Below are 21,788 nucleotides of genomic sequence, written 5' to 3'. Positions count from 1 at the left end.
TAAAACCAAAAGTTATGCTATAGATTTATTTACAAACAGTCCAGCAAAGAAGTATAAATACTTCTACATTTAAGGTTTAGGAAAACATAATTTACAAAATATTCAAATATATACAGTCATCTGAAAAACTGCCAATATTAAACTTTGATACAGGCAAAGAATTGGCCGAGTCTGTTCGTTCCGTATCGAAAGAGGCGGCGGCTCCCCCGGGTCGCTCATCACGTTCCAAAGCCGCACGTACGTTATTTACAACGAGGCTCCTCCTCTCCGAGCTAAACGTGTCCGGAGCTTTGCGCGTGCTGTCCCAAAATGTCGTCTATCATTGTCAGATTGTTCAACCACTCTTCGTCGTTGCTGCTGCTGTTCTTCATGAGGGAGTCGAGGAAGTCAGCGTCGCTGCAGTTCGCAGGCACGACGGAGCTGCTGTGCTGGGACATGAAGTCGTACTGCGGCAGCTCGGAGGTGGAACCCATCCTGCCGAAGGCCTCGGGAGGCTGGCCTGTGGAAGGGTAGCTGGGCGGGCCGAGGCCTGAGGCAGGATTCAGCTGGTTAAAGCCAGACACTCCCTGTGGCATTGATTTCATAACATTCATAGCTGGCAACGGTCCTCTGGTTAAATTGTGTCTCAAGTTCTGATTGCTCATTGAGCCCAAGCCCTGGCCAGACTGCCCCATGCTCAGTTTTTGCATCTGCCTGACCTGGACGCCGGGAGCGATCTGATTAGGTGGCACTACGGCTTGCTGGGAGAACTGCTGCCCCGGCGCGCTCGGCCTCGCGTTCTGTTTGGAGAAGAGAGCGTTCCTGGAGAACTGCTGCATGCTGGCATCCATTTGGCTTTGATTTGGCATCCTCGGCACAGCGCTCGGCGTCCACATCTGGGCAGACGTGCTGGGGTAGACGTTGGGGATTCTTGGCACGCTAGGCTGCCTCAGGTGCTGCTGAGTTGCAGAGTGATTTGCTAAGGAGGTGGAACCAAAGCCTGCCATCGGCATTGCTGGCTGCGCGGCAGAGTGCCCGTGTCCCGTTTGGCACCCCGAGTTCATGCCCAGCGAGTTCTGGCTCGGCCGCAGCGGGATATTAAAGTCAGAGTTAGGCGGAAACATCCCCTGCTGCTTGCTGGGGTTGTGCGGAATCATCACCATGGACCCGCTGCTCTGGCTGGCAGGGGCCGGGGCCATGCCGGAGCCCAGCGTGCCCTGGAGCATGGCTGGGTTGGACGGCAGCATGCGGTGGTTGGGCGGAGGAGCTGGCATCACCTGGCTGCAGTCGGCGGGCAGGGGCGGCTGCACAGCTGAGTACAAAGAGACACGTTAGCTGGAGAGGACGCGTCCACCCCCGAGATGTGGCAGGGCCTCAGAAGGCTGCTGCTCTGTCTTTGTCTTTCACTACCTCTCCTCTGTGCTCTTTGTAACAGGGTTGTTACTGGAGCAATAAGGAAACAGGTGAATCGCATGATATATGATGAAATGTGAAATGCTTTAGTTTCAGGGCAGAGGATCATTAAGCGCCCTGGATTTCGTTGGGCCCCAGGCCCTGGCTCACCGAGGCCCTTTACAGCGTGCTGTTGCCCTCCTTACCTTGAAACTGATTCATCTGCTGAGCCGCAAACAAACTCCTCTGCTCAGGTGTTACTCCCAGCATGTTCTGCCTCTGCTTTTCCTGGAAAACAAGGGGCATCATAATCAAGTTGCAGTCTCTTGACAAGCAGGAAGAGCAGCAGACACTTGAAGTGCAGCCACTGTCATCATTACAAACCTCTCCCATACACACACACACACCTCTGATGAGACTCATCCCCGACAGTTCGTTTCAGACCAGGTCTTAATTGCTGCCATGCCCCTTCTTGCCAAGGTGTCCTGACAAGAGCGCAGGATTGCTAAGTGCAGCCTTCAGCAGATGCTGTGCAGGTAGCCCAAGGCCCAAGGGGAGCTGCATGAACATGAAGACCCTCACGTTCAGCAGCTTTTGAGTGAAGTGCAGCACAGCCAGAGGCTGCAGGAGTCCTGCTGTCTCCCCAGCACCTCTGGTGCTATTTGGACATGTTCCAGGGACAAAAGGTGCCCAAAAGTCTATTAGTGAACAGAATCTGTGGCAGTGTTGCAGGGACACATTGACAAACAGGAGACTGCTGGTGGCCATTACTCTGTCTGGAGGATGGCTCTGCCTGTGTGCACCATCACCTTTTGTGTTGGTTGACACTGTACCCAGAACACCGCAGTCAACCACAGGAAGCCAGGGATCCTTAGCAGGTGCTCACTGAGCTAGGTGTTGCTGGCTTTCTCCAAGTCACCTGATTTGCATCTCCCACCATTTAACCCCAGAAACCACCACCGACATGCACTGCTGCTGTGGACTGCAGCTGTCATCTGGGAATCTCTCCATGGACTGTGGAAACTGAGCTTGGCTCCTGCTGTGTTAGAGCAGCACAGATAAGCCTGAAGCCAACTGATGACAAGGAGGCAGAGTTGGTTTTGAAAGGGACTTCAATCAATGAACAGGACAGTGTTTTGTTGAGGGTTTTACTGAGCTACTTCTCATTTCCCATCCAAAGAAATGAGCCTCCTTGACCCAAATCCAGCAGCATGCTCAGAAGGTCAGAGGCCCATGTTCAGTCCTGCCTCACGCAACTCATCTGTGGGATTCCCCCATCCCTGCTCCTTCACACAGCATTGTCAAAAACCTTGTACAAGGACTTCTGTCGCTAGAGTCTAGTCAAGTCGAGGATAAATTGGAGTCTAACATCTGCTCTGGTAAATCCCCTGGCAACCAGAGTGCAAGACAAGCATGGAGAACATCATGCTGGGGCTGACTCACGCTCCAAGCCTCCGTTCTCTGCATCTTCCCTCCCAACTCTGCGGCTGGCCAAGGATGACTGCAATGATACGGAGGTGACTGAATCCTTCCCTTGCATATGAGTGGGCAGAGCTGCACTTGGACTTGCTGAGCAGCCCTTGGCCTTGGCTTCTCTTGGGCATGACATCCTGGATTCACCACAGCCCCGCTGTGACTCAACCCAGCAGTTCCAGGGTCACTCCTTTAGTGTTTGCTGACTGGTCATTTCCCCATTCCAGTTAGTCCTGTCCTTCCCAGTGAGGTGGACGGCACAACAACCCCCAGAGGCACCCAGCACTGTACCTGCATCAGCTGCCGTTTCATTATTTGCTGCTTCAGTAAATGGTTCCTCATCGTGTAGCCGTTCACCGTGGCTGGTGCCGGCACAGAGCCTCCGCTTGGGATGGAGCCCGGCTCCTGAAGTCTGGCAACAATTCCAGGATTTTGATCCTGCCAAGAAAGATGAAAAAAGAAAATTAATCTCAACAGGGAGATAACAAGAGAAGCCTTTATCCTCTCTGCTGATGCCCTCTCTCTGGTCTTTGGCAGTCCCAAGGCGAAAGCACCCTGTGGATTCACAGGGACCTGCACGTCACGGTGAGGACAGTGAGGGACAGTGAGGGACTGCTCTGATTTCTGGGGATGATTACAAGAAGAAGTGGGAGAAGCAAAAGTTTAATCCAAATTCTTTGTGACTAGTCCAAGGCTACAGGACTGATTCACTACCACTACTGGTGTCACATGGCTGCCTGGCTGGCAGAAGGGATGTGAGTAAAGCGTCACATTTCCCACCAGTTCCCCAACTGTTACACTGAACGACCTACGGAAAGAAAAGTTGCATCAGAGTAGGATTTGGCAACTGAAAGTAAAGGAGAAGCCTACAGTAGAAGAAAACAGCAAGCTCAAGGCAGAAGAGGAGAAAAGGTGCCATCAGATCAGGGACCCAGAAAGACATCATGAAGTGATGATTGAAGTGGTTCTTGTGGTTTCCATGATTGGACAAATGAGGAGAGCCAGCTGTGAAAGGAGAGGAGAACATGCGAACATACAAGGTCGGGTCATGGCTGGGCACAGGCCGGTAACGCACTGGGCCCGATTCCTGGCTGGTGCAAACAGACCTCGCCGTAAGTCCCCACATCTGAGTTGACTTTTTACAGCTGAGGACTTGCCTCTATAGAAAGAGCATTGTGGGGAGAAAGGAAAAAAAATCACAATAACACCATGAAGACACAACCCAAAAGGGAAAAAGAATTTTAAAAACCCTGAAGACTAAACATCTTAGGAGCTGGCAGGTAGTCAGGGAAATAGAAGAGCAAAATGAGAGAGAAGAAGCCAAGGCCTCATTGAGGACAAGAAAGAAAGCGATCCCCTAAGTGCTGCACCCAGGCACAGCAGTACCCGTGTATTCCCCTCCCTCCATTTTCACATCCTGCTTCTATATTATTTATGATGTTTTGTTATTATTGGCAGGGAGAAGTATGTATATTATATCCAGCATCCTTAGCCGGGCCATGCTTCCTTTGTTTTCAGAATGGAAGCCCACATCCTTTGTTTAAGAATCAATGTTATCAGGAGATAAGCAAGAAGAAAATAGTTGTTGCCTTTTGACATCTGACAATTAGAAGCACGCTCAGATGGAGAAAACAGGATACAAGCCATGTTTCAGAGTGGCCAGAAGAAAGCCTTGGAAGGCATTTGTCACTAGGCAGGCTTCTCGGGCCTAGGGCACCTTTCCACAGCAGCTTCACCATGAGCGATCACCCAACTCCTTCCAAGATGTTCTTTGGAAGAGCGATTACCGAGAAGGTCACTGAAATTACTCATTTTTATGGTGCCTCCTTTTGTTGTAGCACTTTGGTCTATTATGCAAAAGCACAATTGATGAAATGTAAATGCCTGCTAGATAATTTACTAAAAGACACAAACCTGCAGCTCATCACTGCTCTCATTATCATTCCTATTCATGGGCAGTCTCATAAGACTAGACTTTATTACTGATGCTTTGCTTACAATTCTGCTGGACATCTCTCCTCCTCCCCCTTCCCTCCTACCCATTTTACTCCCTCTCTCCCATGGAAAAAGAGGGAGGGGAGGAAAAAAGTAAATATGATTTACTACAGATGTAAGTATGAAAGTTCATGTAAAGCTAGCACTCTGCTTTCATGTCAGACAGGATTCTGCAGCCACAGTTAAGCTTTGAATAATGCAGATTGCCTCTAGGGGAATATTTGAAAGTGGAGGGAATCAGTTTGTGTACTCTGCACATGAAAGACACTGAAATGTTCATACCGCCAAAATCCCTGCCATCTATCCAATTTCCTCCAAACTTGTCTTGTTGCGTGCAGAGGGGCTGTGCTTACTGAAGCAGATAGTTTAGTGCGAGGACAATCATTCTGATGTCTTGCTCAGGGCTATTGCATTAACAAGTCATAACATTAAAGTCTCTTTTCCTAATCATGTCCACCTCGTTCTAATTTCTCCTAAACATCATCAAGAAAATAATGTTGATTTTTCCATATTATTAATGGTAAAGAAGTGTAAATCACATCACTAATTGCAGCTCTTGTGCTGCGGCAGTACAAGAGCTTAATTATATGGGATTTTCTGCAGGCACCCTATAGCAATAATGACAATCAGCAAAGTTCATTTGCAAATACACAGAATGGGCTGCTGAGGTTTCAGAGCAAAGTTGTATAACACTTAATTAGCCAGCAAAGAAACAATCTATAGATATAAATATTGCTTTTGGGGAAACTGGGACAAAATAGCATATATGGGAAGACAAGGAATGAATTCAAAATTCTGCCTTCTACAGTTCACATTTAGGTTAAGCTAAGAAAGAAGAATAAAAAATGAAAAAAAAAAAAAAAAAAAAAAGGAAAAAATTCTCTCTTTTCACCACTAGTGGGAACTACTGTATTCCCTTACAATAAAAAAAACCACTTAAACGTTATGACTAAGAATAGCTCCGGTGTAGTCTAAAGGACACTGCTATCTGTACCAAAGGTTAATGAACTTCAAACATATTTCCTTTTCATCACTCCCCAAGAAAAATCACTTTCCTTCCCACAGTAAGGCCAAGCCAAACAAGCCATAATCTTAACTTGACTGTAGTTTGGACTATCCCGTTTTAAAATCCAAGGAGACAGCAAAGAGAGAATTCTAGCTCCAAATTTGGGAACGATGGAAGCGGGTGTTCACACACAAAGGGTTGTGGAGCTGAGTCAGCTGTAAGCTCCACTGGACGGTACTGACAGCTACAGGGGATTCTTTTTCTTCAACCTCATTAAAAAAAAAAAGTGTTTGCATGTAGGTATCAGGCTTTTTTCCATTTTTCACTCCAGGAACTCATGTTCAAACACCAAACGAGCAGAACCCTAACCAAACAGCCCACCACATAGACCTGGAACTGGAGAGCACGTGTTGGAGAGCACATGTTTCTCTTGCTAGGCAAACTGTGGACGGCAGGTCTGGAGCTCCTGCAGCACGCCCTGGGCTCCCAGTGTGGCAGTGTCTGTGCCAACAGGCACCGGGGCTCCATGGTTTTCACTTAGCATCTCACACACTCATTTCAACGGGACGGAGGAAAGACACAGCTTCCAGGTTTGCAGGAAGGGGCACTGTTTGTGCCCACACTCAGCCCCTGGCTGTAACTGTGACAGCTGCTGCCCAGCCCAGTGAAACCAGTCCCTCCCAGCTGCCCAGCCTGTGCACAATGGGCTGTTCAGGCTGGGCAAACACATCTGCAGATTTCTGTGTCCGATTGTTGCGAGCGTGGGGCTGGTCCAACAAAACATTTGGGCACACACTTAATGGAAGTGTGTGAACAGTCCCACTGAGACCTGCCTCGTGTATTTATGAATCTACATCCTTCTAAAAATCCACTGATGAGCTAAACCTGCCCAGCCCCATCATCTGATTACACACGAGAGGCACCGCTGCAGTAAATAAGCGCGGAGATGAATTGTTCTGTGAGAACGCAGCTGATAAACTCCAGTCCTCAGCACTTGGTTATACATCCAGTAATCACTTTGTGGCTTCACTTAAGTGAGAATGAAGAAATTTATGGCCCCTAATTCCTCTGAATCCTCATTAACAAACAGTCCAAAAAGAATTTAAAAGCAAGACTTTCTTAGGATCTGAGCTAGGGCTTTAATCGCTCTTTGGCAAATATGTAAAAATCCCTCTAATCTTCAATAAAGAGCATTCATTGTTTTTTCAGACTATGAGAAAACACTAAACTCATTTATCATTATTAAACTTTCCCATCTGCTCTTACGTTATAACTCCAAAAAATATAACAAAGAAATGTACATGTTAAATTGTATTGACTTAAGCCCAGAGCTATTGGAGATGTACAATTTATTTCAGTGAGGGCATGGAGGGGACTGCAGGCTGCTAGACAGAGTCATTTGTCCAATGCTGAAAAGACAGTTATCTGCACCAAAATGGCTCTTGGAAAGGCACATTTGCTTTATAAGAAATAAGCTGCCAGGTGAGACCATTCAGCATTATGTTACAGACCCAGACAATGAAACTAAGCCATGAATTTCAATAGTTAACAGATGGACTAATTAGAGACTGAATTCTTTGTGGTTCTAACAGATAACCAGGTCACAGCAAGGTTACTGAGAGAGAGACAGGCAGCTTTGCAAATTTCGGAAGGTATTTGCAGAGAGGGGGAAGAACTGCACTTCCTAACTGAAAGCTTTAGTAGCAGTGGGAGAACAGAAATGTGTCTAATTAAAAATGCATCTAATATCTGCATTTTAAAAGTTTATTCCCTTTCAAAAGATGCTGCTGATTTGAGAAATATTCCGTCCACTTTCAATGGGGCATCCGTATGAATCCAGTAACCACAGAGATTAAAACAGAAGGGTTGTTGAGACAAGCCACAGCACCCCAGCATAAAATGAAAAGACCAACGAAACGGGTCACTCAGGGTAGATGTTTTCTGTAAATATGAGAAAGAGACAAACTGCTTTTTCCACCACTTTTGTTTTCTAACCAAAGATAACTTAGCTCGAAATATTTACCAAGACACCACACGTGTAAAAAAAAAAGAAATAAAAAAAAAGCTGTGGCTACGGGACTTCACAGGAGCCCATGCCACTGATCTGCTCGGCCAGGGACCCTGGGTGGATCCGTACTCACAGCAGGGACACCTATTCTCGAGGGGTGGGGTGAAGTTTCATTAACTGAGTTTTGTTCTGTATTTTAAGAACATCTGCTACGTATGGTACTCTGCTGAGGAAATGCAAATACCAGTTTCAAACGAATGCCTCTGCATTTCCCTGTGCTCCTGCCTGTCTCCTTTCTAGTGGGTGCGCTGCATCTCCTTGGTGGGGCTCTAAGGCCTGGGCAGCACTTCACTATGAATTCCAGGACTAAGACTCCTAGACACAATGACTCTACAAATACTACAAGCTAAACATTAAGACACTAATACTATTACAGTTTCCTCACTCACAGAATTTTATGGATCTAAGAGTTTCATGTTTAGATCTACAGAGAAGCCACACACAGACTCATGGTGCCCAGTAGCCACGAGCAGCCTCACAGAAAACCTCGATGCCACCTTTACAAAGGAGGACACAGCCTCTGCAGCTGTTAATCCAAGTAGATGCTAAGAGGGTGAATCCGTTTGGCCAACGTATACAAACAAAGCACACAAATCCAGGGTTGTGGTTTGACAGAACCACCGTGTCACCCACTGAAGAGTGTGGTGTCTGTGAGGTGCCCATGACCATTTGCTTCACACAGAAATCAGGGGTTATGTATGCTTGCTTCTGCTTCTCACCTTTAACAAAACTCTCTGTTTGCTCTTTGGAAGTTTTTTGTCTTTTTTGTTTCCTCTATTCAGCTCACATTCATTCAGAAATGCTCTTCAAGATAAAACAACCTTTCAGTTCAGAAATGCTCCAAAGCTTTTTGTTTGTTTGCTTGTTTGTTTTAACGCAACGTATGAACATTGATAAAACAAACTGCGCAGCTCAGTGGATCTTTTTTTTTTTTATACATCTTTCACCCATTTACTTGATATACAAGCATGTGAAATACTACCAGACTCAAGTTTCTAAGCTTATCTTGGGGGCTGTCAGTCAGGAAAAGGCTTTGTTTGAAGACTGTAAGTGATCTGTGGGTATACACTTTCATTTTAAAAAAAAATCTTTTAAGTTTTTCTTTCTTTTCTTATGGCAGGAGCATGCACAGCTTCCTTCAAAGGTAGTCCTCCTTCTTTGCTAGGAGCAATGACAAGACCACCACACCTGGCTAGCAATTGCATCAGGATCTCTTCCCTTCAAGCAAAGCAGATGAAACACTAATTTCCCTATAGCTGTTCTTATACTACATGCTGTTCAAAACAAAACAAAACAAAACAAAACAAAACCAAACCCCGTCAAAGTATCTAAAGTGCTTTTAAAACTGCACCCAGGATTTTAACTAGATGAAAACTGAGTCCACCTTCTTAAAAAAATTAATTGAATTTGTTAAAGCTCTTGTGCAAAGACTCTACCAATATTTTCAGAGCTGGTTTCATCCACCAGAACATGCCGTTGAAGAGCAGCAGCAATCAGGGAAACAGAAAGACAGAAAACCCAGAGTGAATTATTTCAACAGTGATTTTTCTCTTAGATGGAAGTGCACCCTTTAGCAGGCAAGTGGAAATCAAGCTGTGATGCTGTTACCAGCACCACATTGTTAGAAAGAATATGAGAAACAGCTCTGGAAACAGCCAAAAGCCTGAGGCACAACACGGATGGGAGAGCTGGTGTATCACAGACACACGCAACCTCCCAGGGACTGCAGGGCTTGCGAGGAGGCACAGGCAAGGCTCCAGCAACAGCAGCTCCCCTGCAAATGGATCCTTTGGCCCAGATAAACTCCCAGGCCATGGGTAAAGGCAGCCCACTGAACAGCTTTGGTCCACTATCCTGAGTGAAAGGCAAACCTTCCATGAGGACTAGAGACCCATGGAGGCTCTGCCAGACCCCTGATGGCAATGGGGCCTGGTGACCTGCAGTGTTAACACATATTTCTTCCACCTGAGAGCAATGCTCTAGGGCTGGACTCATTGCCACCAGCCTTTGAACATAAAGGTGATTTTGAATATCACCACCATACTTGAACATAAACTGTGTCTGATTTTGATTTTATGTGTATACACCCAAAGATGCAGAGATGGGTGTTCTGTACCTGTCTCTATAACATATAGTCAAGATGCAAAATTGAATTCTCTGCAAAGAACAAAATATTAACATTTGGCTTGTACAGCTATCATGATTCTCCAACCCTTGACACCAAGCTCTTGTTCCCATGGAGGGCAGCTTGCCTATAAATTCAATGAGATAATCCAAAACCCTATTTATCTCACCCAATTTTGGCTGTTAGTCCTTCTGCCTGTCTCTACAAGGCTGCACTAGCTGTGATGACAAACTACAACATCTCGTATCTATAAAGTAGTTTGACTCAAGTAATCCTTGTGTTATGTCAAGGCGTGCTCTCAGAGGTGTTGCTGAGATTCCAAAGGAGCCGGGTTAGCTCAGCACCCGGAGGAAACTGCTACAGAGAAATGCAACGACTGGCTGGTGAATTTATCTGTTAGGGAGAGCAGAAAAGATCTGACCACAAAAAAAGCGCAAAGATTTCATTCTAACAACATGAAAGTCAAAAAATCTTGAGCTAACGGGAGAAATCAGTTCTCTAGCTTACAATTTCTGAACAGTGCTGTGTACTGCAGTGAGGTGGTCTGGATCACAGAGATTTGTGAATCCCTTCATTTCTCTAAGTTAATGTTTCCGTTAATTTCTTTTTCCTTCCCATGCAAAGGCTCAGTTTGCAGAGGCAGATGCCCAAGTCTTGTTAACTTGCAATAGCAGCTGGCTGCCTAACTGCTTCTGAGAAGCCCTTTGCATGAAAATCTGCCCACATGCAAAACCCAACAGTACCTGCTCTTGATTTCTCATCTAAGTGCACAAATAAAGCACGCCCTGGCACAAAGTATCACATCAGTTTTGCAATATTAAACCTCTCACAAGCTTACTCTTTCCTACTAGATGAAACTATTCAAACATCTAAAATGGCTATATCAGATCCTCTACCCCATCAGGTGCCAAAAATCACCAACACAACTTACAAAACAAAATGCAGTGATAAATAATATGCTAAAAATAATGGATACAAAGTAGGCTGTGACTAGGTAGTCCTCATGATCAAATTTTTAAAACCAAGATATTGACATGTTAAAAAAGAAAGATGTATTAAGGTGACCTTGCGTATGGAGAACAAGGAGCAATTCCATTATTTTTTAAAATGGAAATTATTATTAAAACACCCGAAGCTGAACTGCTGTAACCAAGTCAACTCAATCTCCCCTTAAGAATTCCTTTTCTCCCCTTCCATTCAGATTGTATTTACAAACTGTAGATGTCTCATTTTTTTCTTGTGTCATTTCATTATTACAGAGTTGAGATCACTAGCCATCTGCAGCTTCATTTCATCAAGCTCTGATTTGTCCTTGGAGCAAGGTCATCTGGGACAAGAACATAAAATGCCGCTTTCCTCAACTGACAGTTCTTTATGCCTTCCTGTAAATATTCCCCACTAATTTTAAATAATTTTACCACTTCATACTCCCCCTCACACACACTGAAAAGGCTGATATACACGCATATTAATAAGGATCTTGTCATTTAACCACTGCATGACATATTAGAAGCAATTAATGGTGCTTATTTGCTGATAATGTAGGCATTTCGAACTCCAGCTCAAGAATCATTGGTAGCTTCATGTGACTTGCAGGATATTAGCTATGGGTCAGAAGTTGGGACCCCCCAATTCAGCATTAGCATATGCTTGGAGCGACTCTGTTTTCCATCAAGCAGAAAAAAAAATGCAGTCAATGCACAAAAATTACCACCCTATGGTGGGTGAGTGATAATAAAACATCACTAGGTATATGTGGGTTCATTCATCGAAATCAATAGACCAGTAAGGAAAGATTTTCAGGTGCATCACACAATGTTACAAGCTAAAAACAAAGAAAATGGAACATGGAATTTCTACTCAGATCAGATTTGACTTGCCATAAATGCTGGAGCATCTTCTCTGAAGCAGAGACTGCTGCTCAGGATTATGGCAAGACCAAACCAAACCAATCAATAAAAAAGCAGAGTGAATTAATTTGAGAGTCTTCATTAGCACACCCATAAAACAACAGGGAATAACTGATTGAGAATAATCAGCACAAGCTCTGGGGGTCCATCAGCTCAACGGTCTCTGGCTGCAGATGCTGGCAACAGCAGACTGAAGGTGCCGGCTCTAACCTCCAACTCAAAGTACGTATCTTTTGGCACCCAGAAAATTCACTCCTGGGCTGATGTAGTGGATTCTGAGATATGCTCTGCGGTATGCAACCATCTGCCTCACAAATGACCACAGGAGAGTTTTTACCTGGGTGCCTTAATACCCCCAGTAGTTCTAGAGATGAAGACGTGCACAGCGTAGAGGTCTGTCTGCAAGCACACCCGGATCCACGCTGTGCAGATCAGCACGCCAGCCCCCCATGGGTGCCCCTGCACAAGCAAGCATCCCTCTGGACACACAGGGGAGGGTTAGCTCATGAGACTGTGAGCGTGCAATTCGTCAGAAGGAGACGCAGAAAATGGGATCATTAAAGGTGAACTCCCAAGCCACCTCTAAAGAAGATGATGATCTTGAACGGTGAGTTTGTTTCATGCCTGAGTCACAGGATAAAAGCTGGCTGTATGGACTCGGGCTCACAAGACCAGATTCAGTTCCCAGTTCCATCATACATAATTTCTACACGTGACTATTGACAAGTTGCACCATTTCGTCCTCTGTCTCTGGTTCCCCCCTCAAAAGAATTACAAGTTACTCCCTGAACAGGAGGATGAGGGTCAGTTGCTTGGGCAGCATGGGGATTTCATCTCCAGCCTCCTGAAATGGTGCTTCTCCCATCCCCATGGGTTATGGCCCCAAAGGCCTGCAGCAGGACTGTGCTCCATGCTGCTCACTGGTGAGAGGTGGAAGGGCCCTTTCTGCTTCACTCCACATACAGGATTTTTGCCATGTCCTCCCCTCTGCATCTCTCCTCTGGGTCTGGCCGCAGCTGGTTGCATCTCAAACAGCACTAAACTGCACCAAGTTGTAATGGTCCCCCAGGGCCTCTAACCTGGCTGCACAGCCCAGCGGAGCGCAGCATGTCCCGGCCACACGCCTGTGATCCCGTGACTCACCCCCGACATGCCAGCAAAATAAGCTGCTGCAACAGCCACGGACATCACCACACCTGGAGAATCCCTCGGTGCCAGCTAGGAGCTGTGTAAAGACAGCTGTGTGCTAGGAGAAATCAATCCCGTGTTTTGACTGGTATGAAAAGAAGACACTGGCTGAGGTGGTTATGGGTGAGAATCCTTGGATTTTCCTGCAAGTCCTGCTTGATATTTTATTGGGAGAGTTTCTACTGTGGTGAGATCACTCCTACTTCACTCCACAGCCTCTCCTGCATCCCTGGATTCTGTCCCCTTCCATCCCTGTTGTATGTCCTTCTCTGTCATTTGCACCATACTTTCCATTCCAATTTTATCCACAATGAAAAAAAAATAAATCCAAGTGCCTCCAAATACCATCTCTTCAAGTCAGCCAACATTTCCCTGAAATTCCCTGAGATTTTGGTGCTGCTATCACTTAAGACAAGAGGTGAAACACGTGCCTTTGAACATCTGCCCAGCTACACTTTTGCTGTAGGGAAGAGGGAAGTGTGCAAAAGCAGCACGGAGGCTGGAGCCAGGCTGTGCTCCCTGCGAGGCAGAGATCTTGCAGAGCACAAGCAAGGCTTCCTCTGCAAAGACACCGCGTGTCAACAGTTAACTTCCCTTTGTTCCCATCCAAATGATTAAGGTTAGAAGCTTGCCTGGTGACATCACCAGAGTTTAAACATGCTGGATATGGTCCAGGGAGCCAAAGTTATTGCTGACCCCATGGTTACTGATCCGCTCCGCAAGTAGCTGATGTCTGCTCTCACTTTATGAATTATTTAATGGGTTAAAGATTGGTCAGATCTTCTTTATGCAATGTACAGCTATACAGTGGGCAGGAGGACATAAACATGCATTAACAAGGTTAAAGTCATATACTGTAACTACACTGTTTTCAGCTTGCAGCTTTATTGACTTAATCATGCCGGCACCGCAGCCAACAAATCATTAAATCCATTCCATTCTTTTGCTGGTTACCAACCACAAAAACAGAGGCAGGCAAACACGGAGCAAAGCTCGGAGGGGGTGGGGAGCAGCGGCGGGGTGCAGGGCAGCAGGAGAACAGTGGGATCACTATGGAGCTCGGCAATGGCCTGTCACTGCCAGCACAAAGACGCCAAATCAGTCTTTACGGACTAAGTGGTTTCATGGTTTAAAGTGACACACTCATTTGTTCCTGTTTTGCAATGATTATAGAAAAGAAGAAGGGGAGGGGGGAATAAAAAGCAAACTGAGTTTTTTCATAGCGTAACTCTCTGTGTGTGTGTGTGTGTGTGTGTTCATCCTGGCAGGGCCACAGATCTCTCTGAACAGCCCCCAGGGCCAGGGCAGAGGAGATGTGGGCACTCGCCGCACCCTGGGGGTCTGGGGCTCGGCACCGCGCTCCCTGCTAATCTGCAGTGAAGTGCAGGCGTAATTAAGAGTTCAGCGTAAAAGAAAAAAGACATGGAGCATTAAATCACTCCTCCTGCTGCCCTCCAGGAGCAGCTCTCACCACAGCGAGCAATGGAAGTCCCCATTTTCACACTGAAGTAACAACTTCACTTTCAGACAGAGGCTTTGATATTTGACCTAGGACTTACCATAACTGCTCATATCCATGTCCAGGCCACCCCGAGAAGCTCCCTGACTGTCAGCAGTATGGAGAACACAGGTACCCGCTGCAGTCAGATGATTGCCAAAATATTCTATCTAGGTCGTTAGTTCAAGACATCCAGGTTTGAAAATGGAGCTGTCAGCTTATTGGTTTTGAACCCGTAATATCTTTATTTGTCACTTCTGTCATCCTCATTCAGTTTCTGATGGAAATCATCTTCTCTATCACTGTAAAATAGAAGTGGCTTGCTCTGCACTAGGGAGCATCAGATCAGGACACAGCCCTCTGTGTTACAAGCAGGCTATGGAGGAAGAATTCAGCATGAACTCTTGGAAACTTCAGAGATCGGTGAGTTTTGCTTCTTTTACTGATGCTAGACACAGCCTATCTGCAGGCTTTCCTCCATGCAAAAACATGTAAAAAGCTCCTCCTTTCTGGGGAAGACTCAGTTACACCAGGAGAGATTCCTGGACCATTTTTAACTATTATGAAAAGGAGTGGCCAACAACTTCCCTATTCTTCACCTTCTGGGTATAGGCTGCTTAGAGCTCCCTGTTAGAATAACCCAGATTTCGGCATCCTAGCAGTGCAGGGGCTTGGCAGGACATTTGCACCTTGTCCTGAGACACACCACTGCAGACCTTTTTGAACACTGTGATTATTTGTTTTTAAAGTTGTTGTCTTTAGACCTAAACAAGACTTCTTACAGTTTGAGTTCAAACCTTGCCTTCTTTTGTTTACTAGTCCCCAGATTCCTATCACCCAGAGTTGTCTCCTGGCTCCATATATTGCAAATAAACCTATCATTACTTGGTGCAGGAGTTGGCCAGAATTCCTCTGGGAAACAGCCACCAGAGAAAAGCGTGTCCCCCAACCGCCTGCCAGTCCTGAGGCTGGGGAACACCACCAAAGGTGCTTCTTTCCAGCCACCACTCTGAAAAAACAGACATAATTGAAAAAGCTTTCTGAGGCAGAAGTCAGTGATATCAGGTACCTGTATGACTTTCAACTTCAGACTTTTGTATATTGGATCACCACAGCCGCTGCTGCTTCCAAAAATGGAGAATAAAGGTACCTCCAGCAGACAGGAGCCCAGCCTAAGCATGTTGTCCAGGCTTCCCTTGGTGCAGACCACCCATCCCATCTCAGAGAGCACACTGGGGTGAAGTGAAACTACCCTCTAAAGATCTTTTCCTCCACAGGCCACAGGAGGAGCCTAAGTGATGAAAGCCTGAAGATGAATCCCAACCAGTTGCAGAGGAAGGCTGATGATAGAGGGGGATAAACCTACATCCCACAAGCCCCCAAACAGTGCTTAACCATGCAACTATTTTGCCTTTTTTATTGTCCTGGCTCCACGGCTTGTGTTCAGCAGAGTGAGCTCCACTTTACCCTGCTAATGCTACCTCCCACCACTGAATCCCAGCTCCCCACCAGTGTGCACCCACCTTTCCATCTGTGCTTGCTCACAGGCCCAAGCAGACAAAGCGAGGGCTTGTGTGATGGACATGTCACCCTGGAGAGCATCTTATCATTGACCTGTGCTTATCAAGAGAAGGTGGAAATGCAGAGGAGGCTCCACTGCCACAGTCATTAGCCAACAAGCCGCTTCAAAGGGAAGTGACAGTTGTGGTGATGTTTTAGGACCGACACACCCAGCCAGGAGTAACACACCAGCTGGGCTATTTATAATCCTTGATTTTAGAGTCTTAAAATAGCAATGCTTTTATTTGTACATTTTTAGGCATGCTTGTATATTTAAGCAACTCTGTTTCCAGGCTCCACATCAAACACATCACAGCCAGGCTTGGAAATGAGAGACGGCGCTCCATGCCTCCCCACTGAAAGCAGAGGTGAATCCCCCTCTCCCCACGGCCCCTATCTCCTTGGCCAATGTGATTAGAGTCCCCAGGCCTGTTTCCAGGTATTTCTACATATAGACTGTCTCTTCCAAATGCACAAAGCAAGGGCAAAGCAGCATCTGCCTGCAAACATCCAAACACAGGAGAGCTGCAGAGGTGTTTCAGACTGCAGCACATGGCCACACGTGTTCTGCTCTTATCAGCAGACACCACAAAGTCTCTGAAGGAGTTAATGAGTCCTACAATAAAGCAATCCCAATCGTTCATGTTCTTCTTAAAAAACAAAGGTCGATATACAGTAGTCAAACAAACCAAAGCTGCATGTCAGAAAAGACAGCTCTCTATGGCCTCAGCACAGGCGTAGCCATTTGTTCTCTGCTCCCTGGTACCACAATGTACCTTGGTTGGCATTTCTTAATGACTGGAGCATCCATGTGCTCTTTGTAAAATAATTATAAAATATTCAGGGCAGGAGAAAAAAATTCCTTGCACAGCCAAGGCTCTGGCAGGCTGCATAGGTGTCAAATGGTAAATCGTTAGGTGTTTTGTTTTAATTGCAGAGTTATTTATACCCTGGAACTTGTTATTAACATAGGAAAAAACAGAACCTATTGTTACCCATAATTAAAGGGACTATTATGGAACTGCAAAAACATGGATGGCCCCAGCCAGACCACCCCTCCTTTGGCAGCCGTGACAGGCAGGGGGAGGAACATTAATGAAAGCCTCATCTTAAGATTTTTCAGCCAAGAGCTTCAGAGAGGTTGGTCCCAACATGTAAACCTCAGTTTCTGTGCTCAGCCTCACCCCCCAGCACCCCTTCTCCTGCTTCTGGCTACAGACAGGAGTGCTGTGGGGAGAGGGTACTGCAGGGGCACAATCCCACCCTTCCCTATCAGCAAATCCCTTCTCACCAAGGAACACGGGGATAGGACACATCCTGGATTTGGCCTGCAGTTGCATAACCATCCTTGTTAAAATTCAGGATTAACAGGTTATATTTTCATTTGTGAGATGGTTATCTGCCCTGAGAAAGGTTTCCGATTTCACCAGCACTAATCAGGCCGCCACAATGGATTTCCGGCTCCGCAGTGAGGCTCTGAAGCCTTTGTACCTCGTGGAGCCGGTTCTAATTCAAATCTAACTGGTGGAGCTATTGTAGCCTGCATGTTGAACAGATTAAAAAAGGGAAAAAAAAAAAAAAGTCACTTACGTGCTACTGTACCTCATTTTTAAATCCATTTCTTACAGACACAAATCCCTCTGACCACCAAAGCATCTGGTAGCTGCGCTGCCTTTCCAGGGATGACACCCTCCATCTCTCCACTGGCCCCGAGCAAAGACCCCCGGCACAGGTTTGTGCCTTAAAAACACACGCCAAAAACCTGCACTGGTGCCCACCTCAAGTTGAGATTAATGCCGCTAAGGCTATCGTAACAAATACGCAGGAAATACGTGGTGTAGGAGAGCTCAGCGTGCTGTGCCAGGGCTGCATGCCCTGTGTTGTGCTGTCGGCTCTCCAGGCACTTCACTTTTCAATGCTATCACCCAGACATGACACCCCAGCAGAGGAGATGCAGTCAGCCTAGGAGGATAGTCAAGTATGAAACTACTGATGCCATAATTATAACTGGGAGGCCAAACAGACTCCCGAGAGGGACTATCTTTGTGGACAGAGGCAGGAAAGGCTCGTTGACGACTAGCTTTAGCAGATGAGTAAATTAGACCTGGGTTACAGCCTTCTTGTTCTTCCCCACCTCCACCCCCAAGGACTGTGTGAGTCAGTGGAACTGGAGGGGAAATATACACTAAATTCTACAAGTGCAGGAATTAAAGAGACATCTACAAAGCTTGCCTCTGGCACTTGATACCAGCTGCAAAATTGGGTTAGCTTGACATTGCTGCTGGAGGTGAACAGAGGCTGGCTGAGCAGCAGACAAGCAAAGCCCCTCTCTGCAAAGCAGGTGAGCTGAAAGCTGATTGTGGTCTCACTGCGAGGGCATGGAAACACGTTTTAAAATTTTTAAATCCAGGAGTGGAGTGAGAGCAATTAAGAACACAAACTCTGTTTCCTGCACAAACATGAGGTTCAGACAGTCTGGGATTATGAGATACATGCAAATCTGCAAGTCTGGCCTGAGCCAGTTTTCGAGGGCTGGTGACCCCTGCAAGTTCTCCGAGGTTCAAAAAAGCTTTTCCTTTAATAGCCAGGTCAAGAACATTTTTGGTGTTGAGGCTCTTTTATCAGCAAGAGCACCACCAAATCAACCCCAACTGACACGCACGCTGCCAGGCAGCAGTCGGGGAGAGCTCCGTGAACGGCGTCATGGCTCCGGCGAGGAAATCTTAAATGTCTGCTCAAGCCTGCTGGGGGAATGCCGCGTGCCGGGGCTCCTTCGAAGGCTCTCCCTGCTCGTCCACTCGGACAGGACGCCAGAACATGCTGTGATAGCACCCAGCTGCCTCACCCGAAAGGATGCCACCCGAGACATCTGCCTGTCACTGCCCCGTTGCCTGCCCCAGCCTGCCCCTTGCCACAAGCGGTGCTCACAAACCAGTCTACAAACTAACCCAGAAAAAAAGCAACCAATTAATAGGCTAGGTTGAAGTGTCTTTTTTTTTTTTTTTTTCTTAATACTCTCCCTTCTTTTCTCATTTGCTGCTGGACTTGAGGGAAAAGATAAAAAGGAGTCCAGAAACGTTTGACACTTCTCCCCAAGTTGAGGAGGTTTCCTCGGGGCTGGAGCTGCGGCTGCTGCAGGGGTCAGCTTGGAGGAGGGAGAGAAGGGCAGGGGAGGGAGAAGGGGAAGAAAAGAACAGCTGCAAAGCCATGAAGCTTGCCTCTCTGCCTTACTGTCCAAAGCAGGAGGCAATCTAATTCACCCTGGTGCCTCTCTTCCTTCAGCCGTCTGGTGCCTGCCTGGGATTCAGGAAAGGGGCTGTCTGACTGCCCACTTTGTCTGCTGAGCCAAAGGGGCCCTTCCCAGCCACAATTTCCAAAGGAAAGAGATCTTGGCTGGCGGTGTCTCTTCTTTTCTGAGAAAAACATGCACTGAATGTAGTGGCAGCAGCTTTATAACCCTCTCCTGCCCTTCCTCAGCAAACAACCAAAGTGGAGCTGGAGCAAGAAAATGACCCCGCTGGCTCCTCTGCTCAGCACTTGTCTCCCAGCACAATGAATCAATTAGCGTCCGATCATTATTGTGGTAACTGTATCTTGCAGAAGCAAGATTTTATAGAGAGATAGAATGGGATGTTTTCTGCTCATTTCCTTCCTGTCATTCCAATCACGAACTACTGTTAAAAACACAATGCATTTAAAGTCTGTAATATTTGCAAGCATGTGTTCCAGTTTCCCAGCTGAGTGGCTGGTCTTTTGTTTTCTGCAGAGTGAAGGTATGGAGGAACAGCGAGAAAAGGAAGCCTATGGTGCAACTAGGATAGAGACTCACACAGGGCATATACAGAAGGTCATCTCATTTTCATGTTCCTAATATCAGGGATTACTTTAATTCCTTATTCTGGCCAACTGTTTCAGTTTATAATCCACGGCGCAGGACTCCTTCCAGCATGTCTAAGGTGGTACGTGTTCTGCTATTTCTTCAGAAATTGGCAAAAATGTTTTATTTGGAAAATGTTAGTGTAAAACTAAGTGTTCGCAGTAAAAGCCTCTTGGTATTCAGCCAGGAGGAGAACATAGGCTCTGTTCAGAGAACAGGGTGCAATTCAACTTTACTTTCAGTAAAGTTTGACAGTATTCTAGACATCAGGTAGGTACCCTCCCCCTACCTTAATCAAGACAAATAGGAAAAAATGTGTATTTTAAATGCAACTAGACAGCATTTCATCTTGTGAAAAGCCTCAAAATTGTTATAAGCAGAAAAGATAAGAAATCACAGAGAAAGCAAGATTTTAGTTCTATATGAAGTATGAAGTTTGAGGAAGGCTCTGTAAGCTAAAGCACAGTAGTTTTATTTATTAGAAGCTAGAATGGAGCAGCGTACCAACGTCAGGAGTTCCTTTCTAATCTTATTCCACCTAAGGTCCCCGATGAAGGCCACAGATCTTTTTAAATTTTAAATTTAGAGACATGCCACCTATGTTGGAAAAAGCTCAGACTCTGGATTGGGCACAAAATGGATTTGTCCACCGCCCCCCTCACTGCCAACATTTTTCCTTAATAAAAAATGTTCTTATTAAATGGACAGGTTTTCTTTTCCTTTAAGTAAAGTATAATATAAAAAAATGATGGGGATTTTAGATTAAATCTTAAAGTATAGTTAAAAACTGACATGTCTAGCAAAACTTTTCAGTGAAGGAATTACTCACATTTCAGGACTATCACACAGTCTAAGGTGATGTTAGCAGCATTTCTCTGTTCTTGCTGACCTTAAGCACTCTTAAACCATTAAACACATAATATCTTCTGATAATAGAATGCCATTCACATTTCTGTAACAATAATTCACTTTAATGAGACAAGAACTTACACATCAAATGAGTCTACTTCTGTTTGAGAAATCTTAGCACACTTTGGGGAACTAGAGAATCACAAATAATGACATCAAGAGTCCTGCACTATTCCTGGAGAACCTGTAACTCCTGGTTACATCAGTAGGAATGTGAGATGTGTAAGGATTGTGAAATCAGATGTTAATCTGCAGCAAACAACACAGGTATGAGCAGTCTGCATTTTTGCCTCAAGTAAACAAGAGCCAACAAGACTGTCAGTGAGAGAAAACAGCACCAGGTTCTAACTGCATGTATAAAGAGGCACTAAACCCGACTGTATTCCTTAAGTGAGTCATTGCATCACAAAGAAAACTTTTACCAGAAAATTCATGTTGTTTACAAATTTCCCATTCACATTTTGCTTTAATTCTCTCCTTCCCACTCATAACACACACCAACCTCAGCAAAGAGAGCTGCAAAACGAGGAAACTTGTTGCTTAAATTAAAAACCAGAATACTCAATGTTGACTTCGGCACCTTCAGTTAACTTCTTCTGTGGTGGAATAACAAATGCAATCTAAACACAGGCTGCCTTATCAAGCTAAGACAAGAGTCCTCAGCTTCTCCTGGCATGGGGGGACTGGGTTCCTTGGCTCCTGGAGGCTGCTCTCTGGTGCTGGCTGGCTCTGGTGGTGGGACAGCCACGCTGCCTCCAGCACTCCCCAGCGCCACGCCGGCACAGCGCTATCGCCGAGCCAAGGACGA

The 21,788-nt window shown here is 45.9% G+C and overlaps 1 protein-coding gene across 1 annotated transcript in view; it reads right to left on the bottom strand.

The window, feature by feature from the left end:
- Positions 1-272: 272 nt before the first annotated feature.
- The window catches only part of MAMLD1 (mastermind-like domain containing 1), a 35,264-nt gene continuing 13,748 nt past the window's right edge, over positions 273-21,788 (bottom strand). Inside the window, exons 4-6 of the mRNA XM_008942798.1 lie at positions 3,136-3,282; positions 1,578-1,659; positions 273-1,291 (exon numbers count right to left, since the gene is read on the bottom strand). Coding sequence (XP_008941046.1) covers positions 273-1,291; positions 1,578-1,659; positions 3,136-3,282 — 1,248 coding nt within the window. The remainder of the gene's footprint in view (positions 1,292-1,577; positions 1,660-3,135; positions 3,283-21,788) is intronic.

Source organism: Merops nubicus, unplaced genomic scaffold (genome assembly GCF_000691845.1).
Source record: "Merops nubicus isolate BGI_N331 unplaced genomic scaffold, ASM69184v1 scaffold28420, whole genome shotgun sequence".
NCBI classification, from domain to species: domain Eukaryota; kingdom Metazoa; phylum Chordata; class Aves; order Coraciiformes; family Meropidae; genus Merops; species Merops nubicus.
Note: the sequence above shows the minus strand (reverse complement) of the source record. Positions and strands in the feature narration are given on the sequence as shown.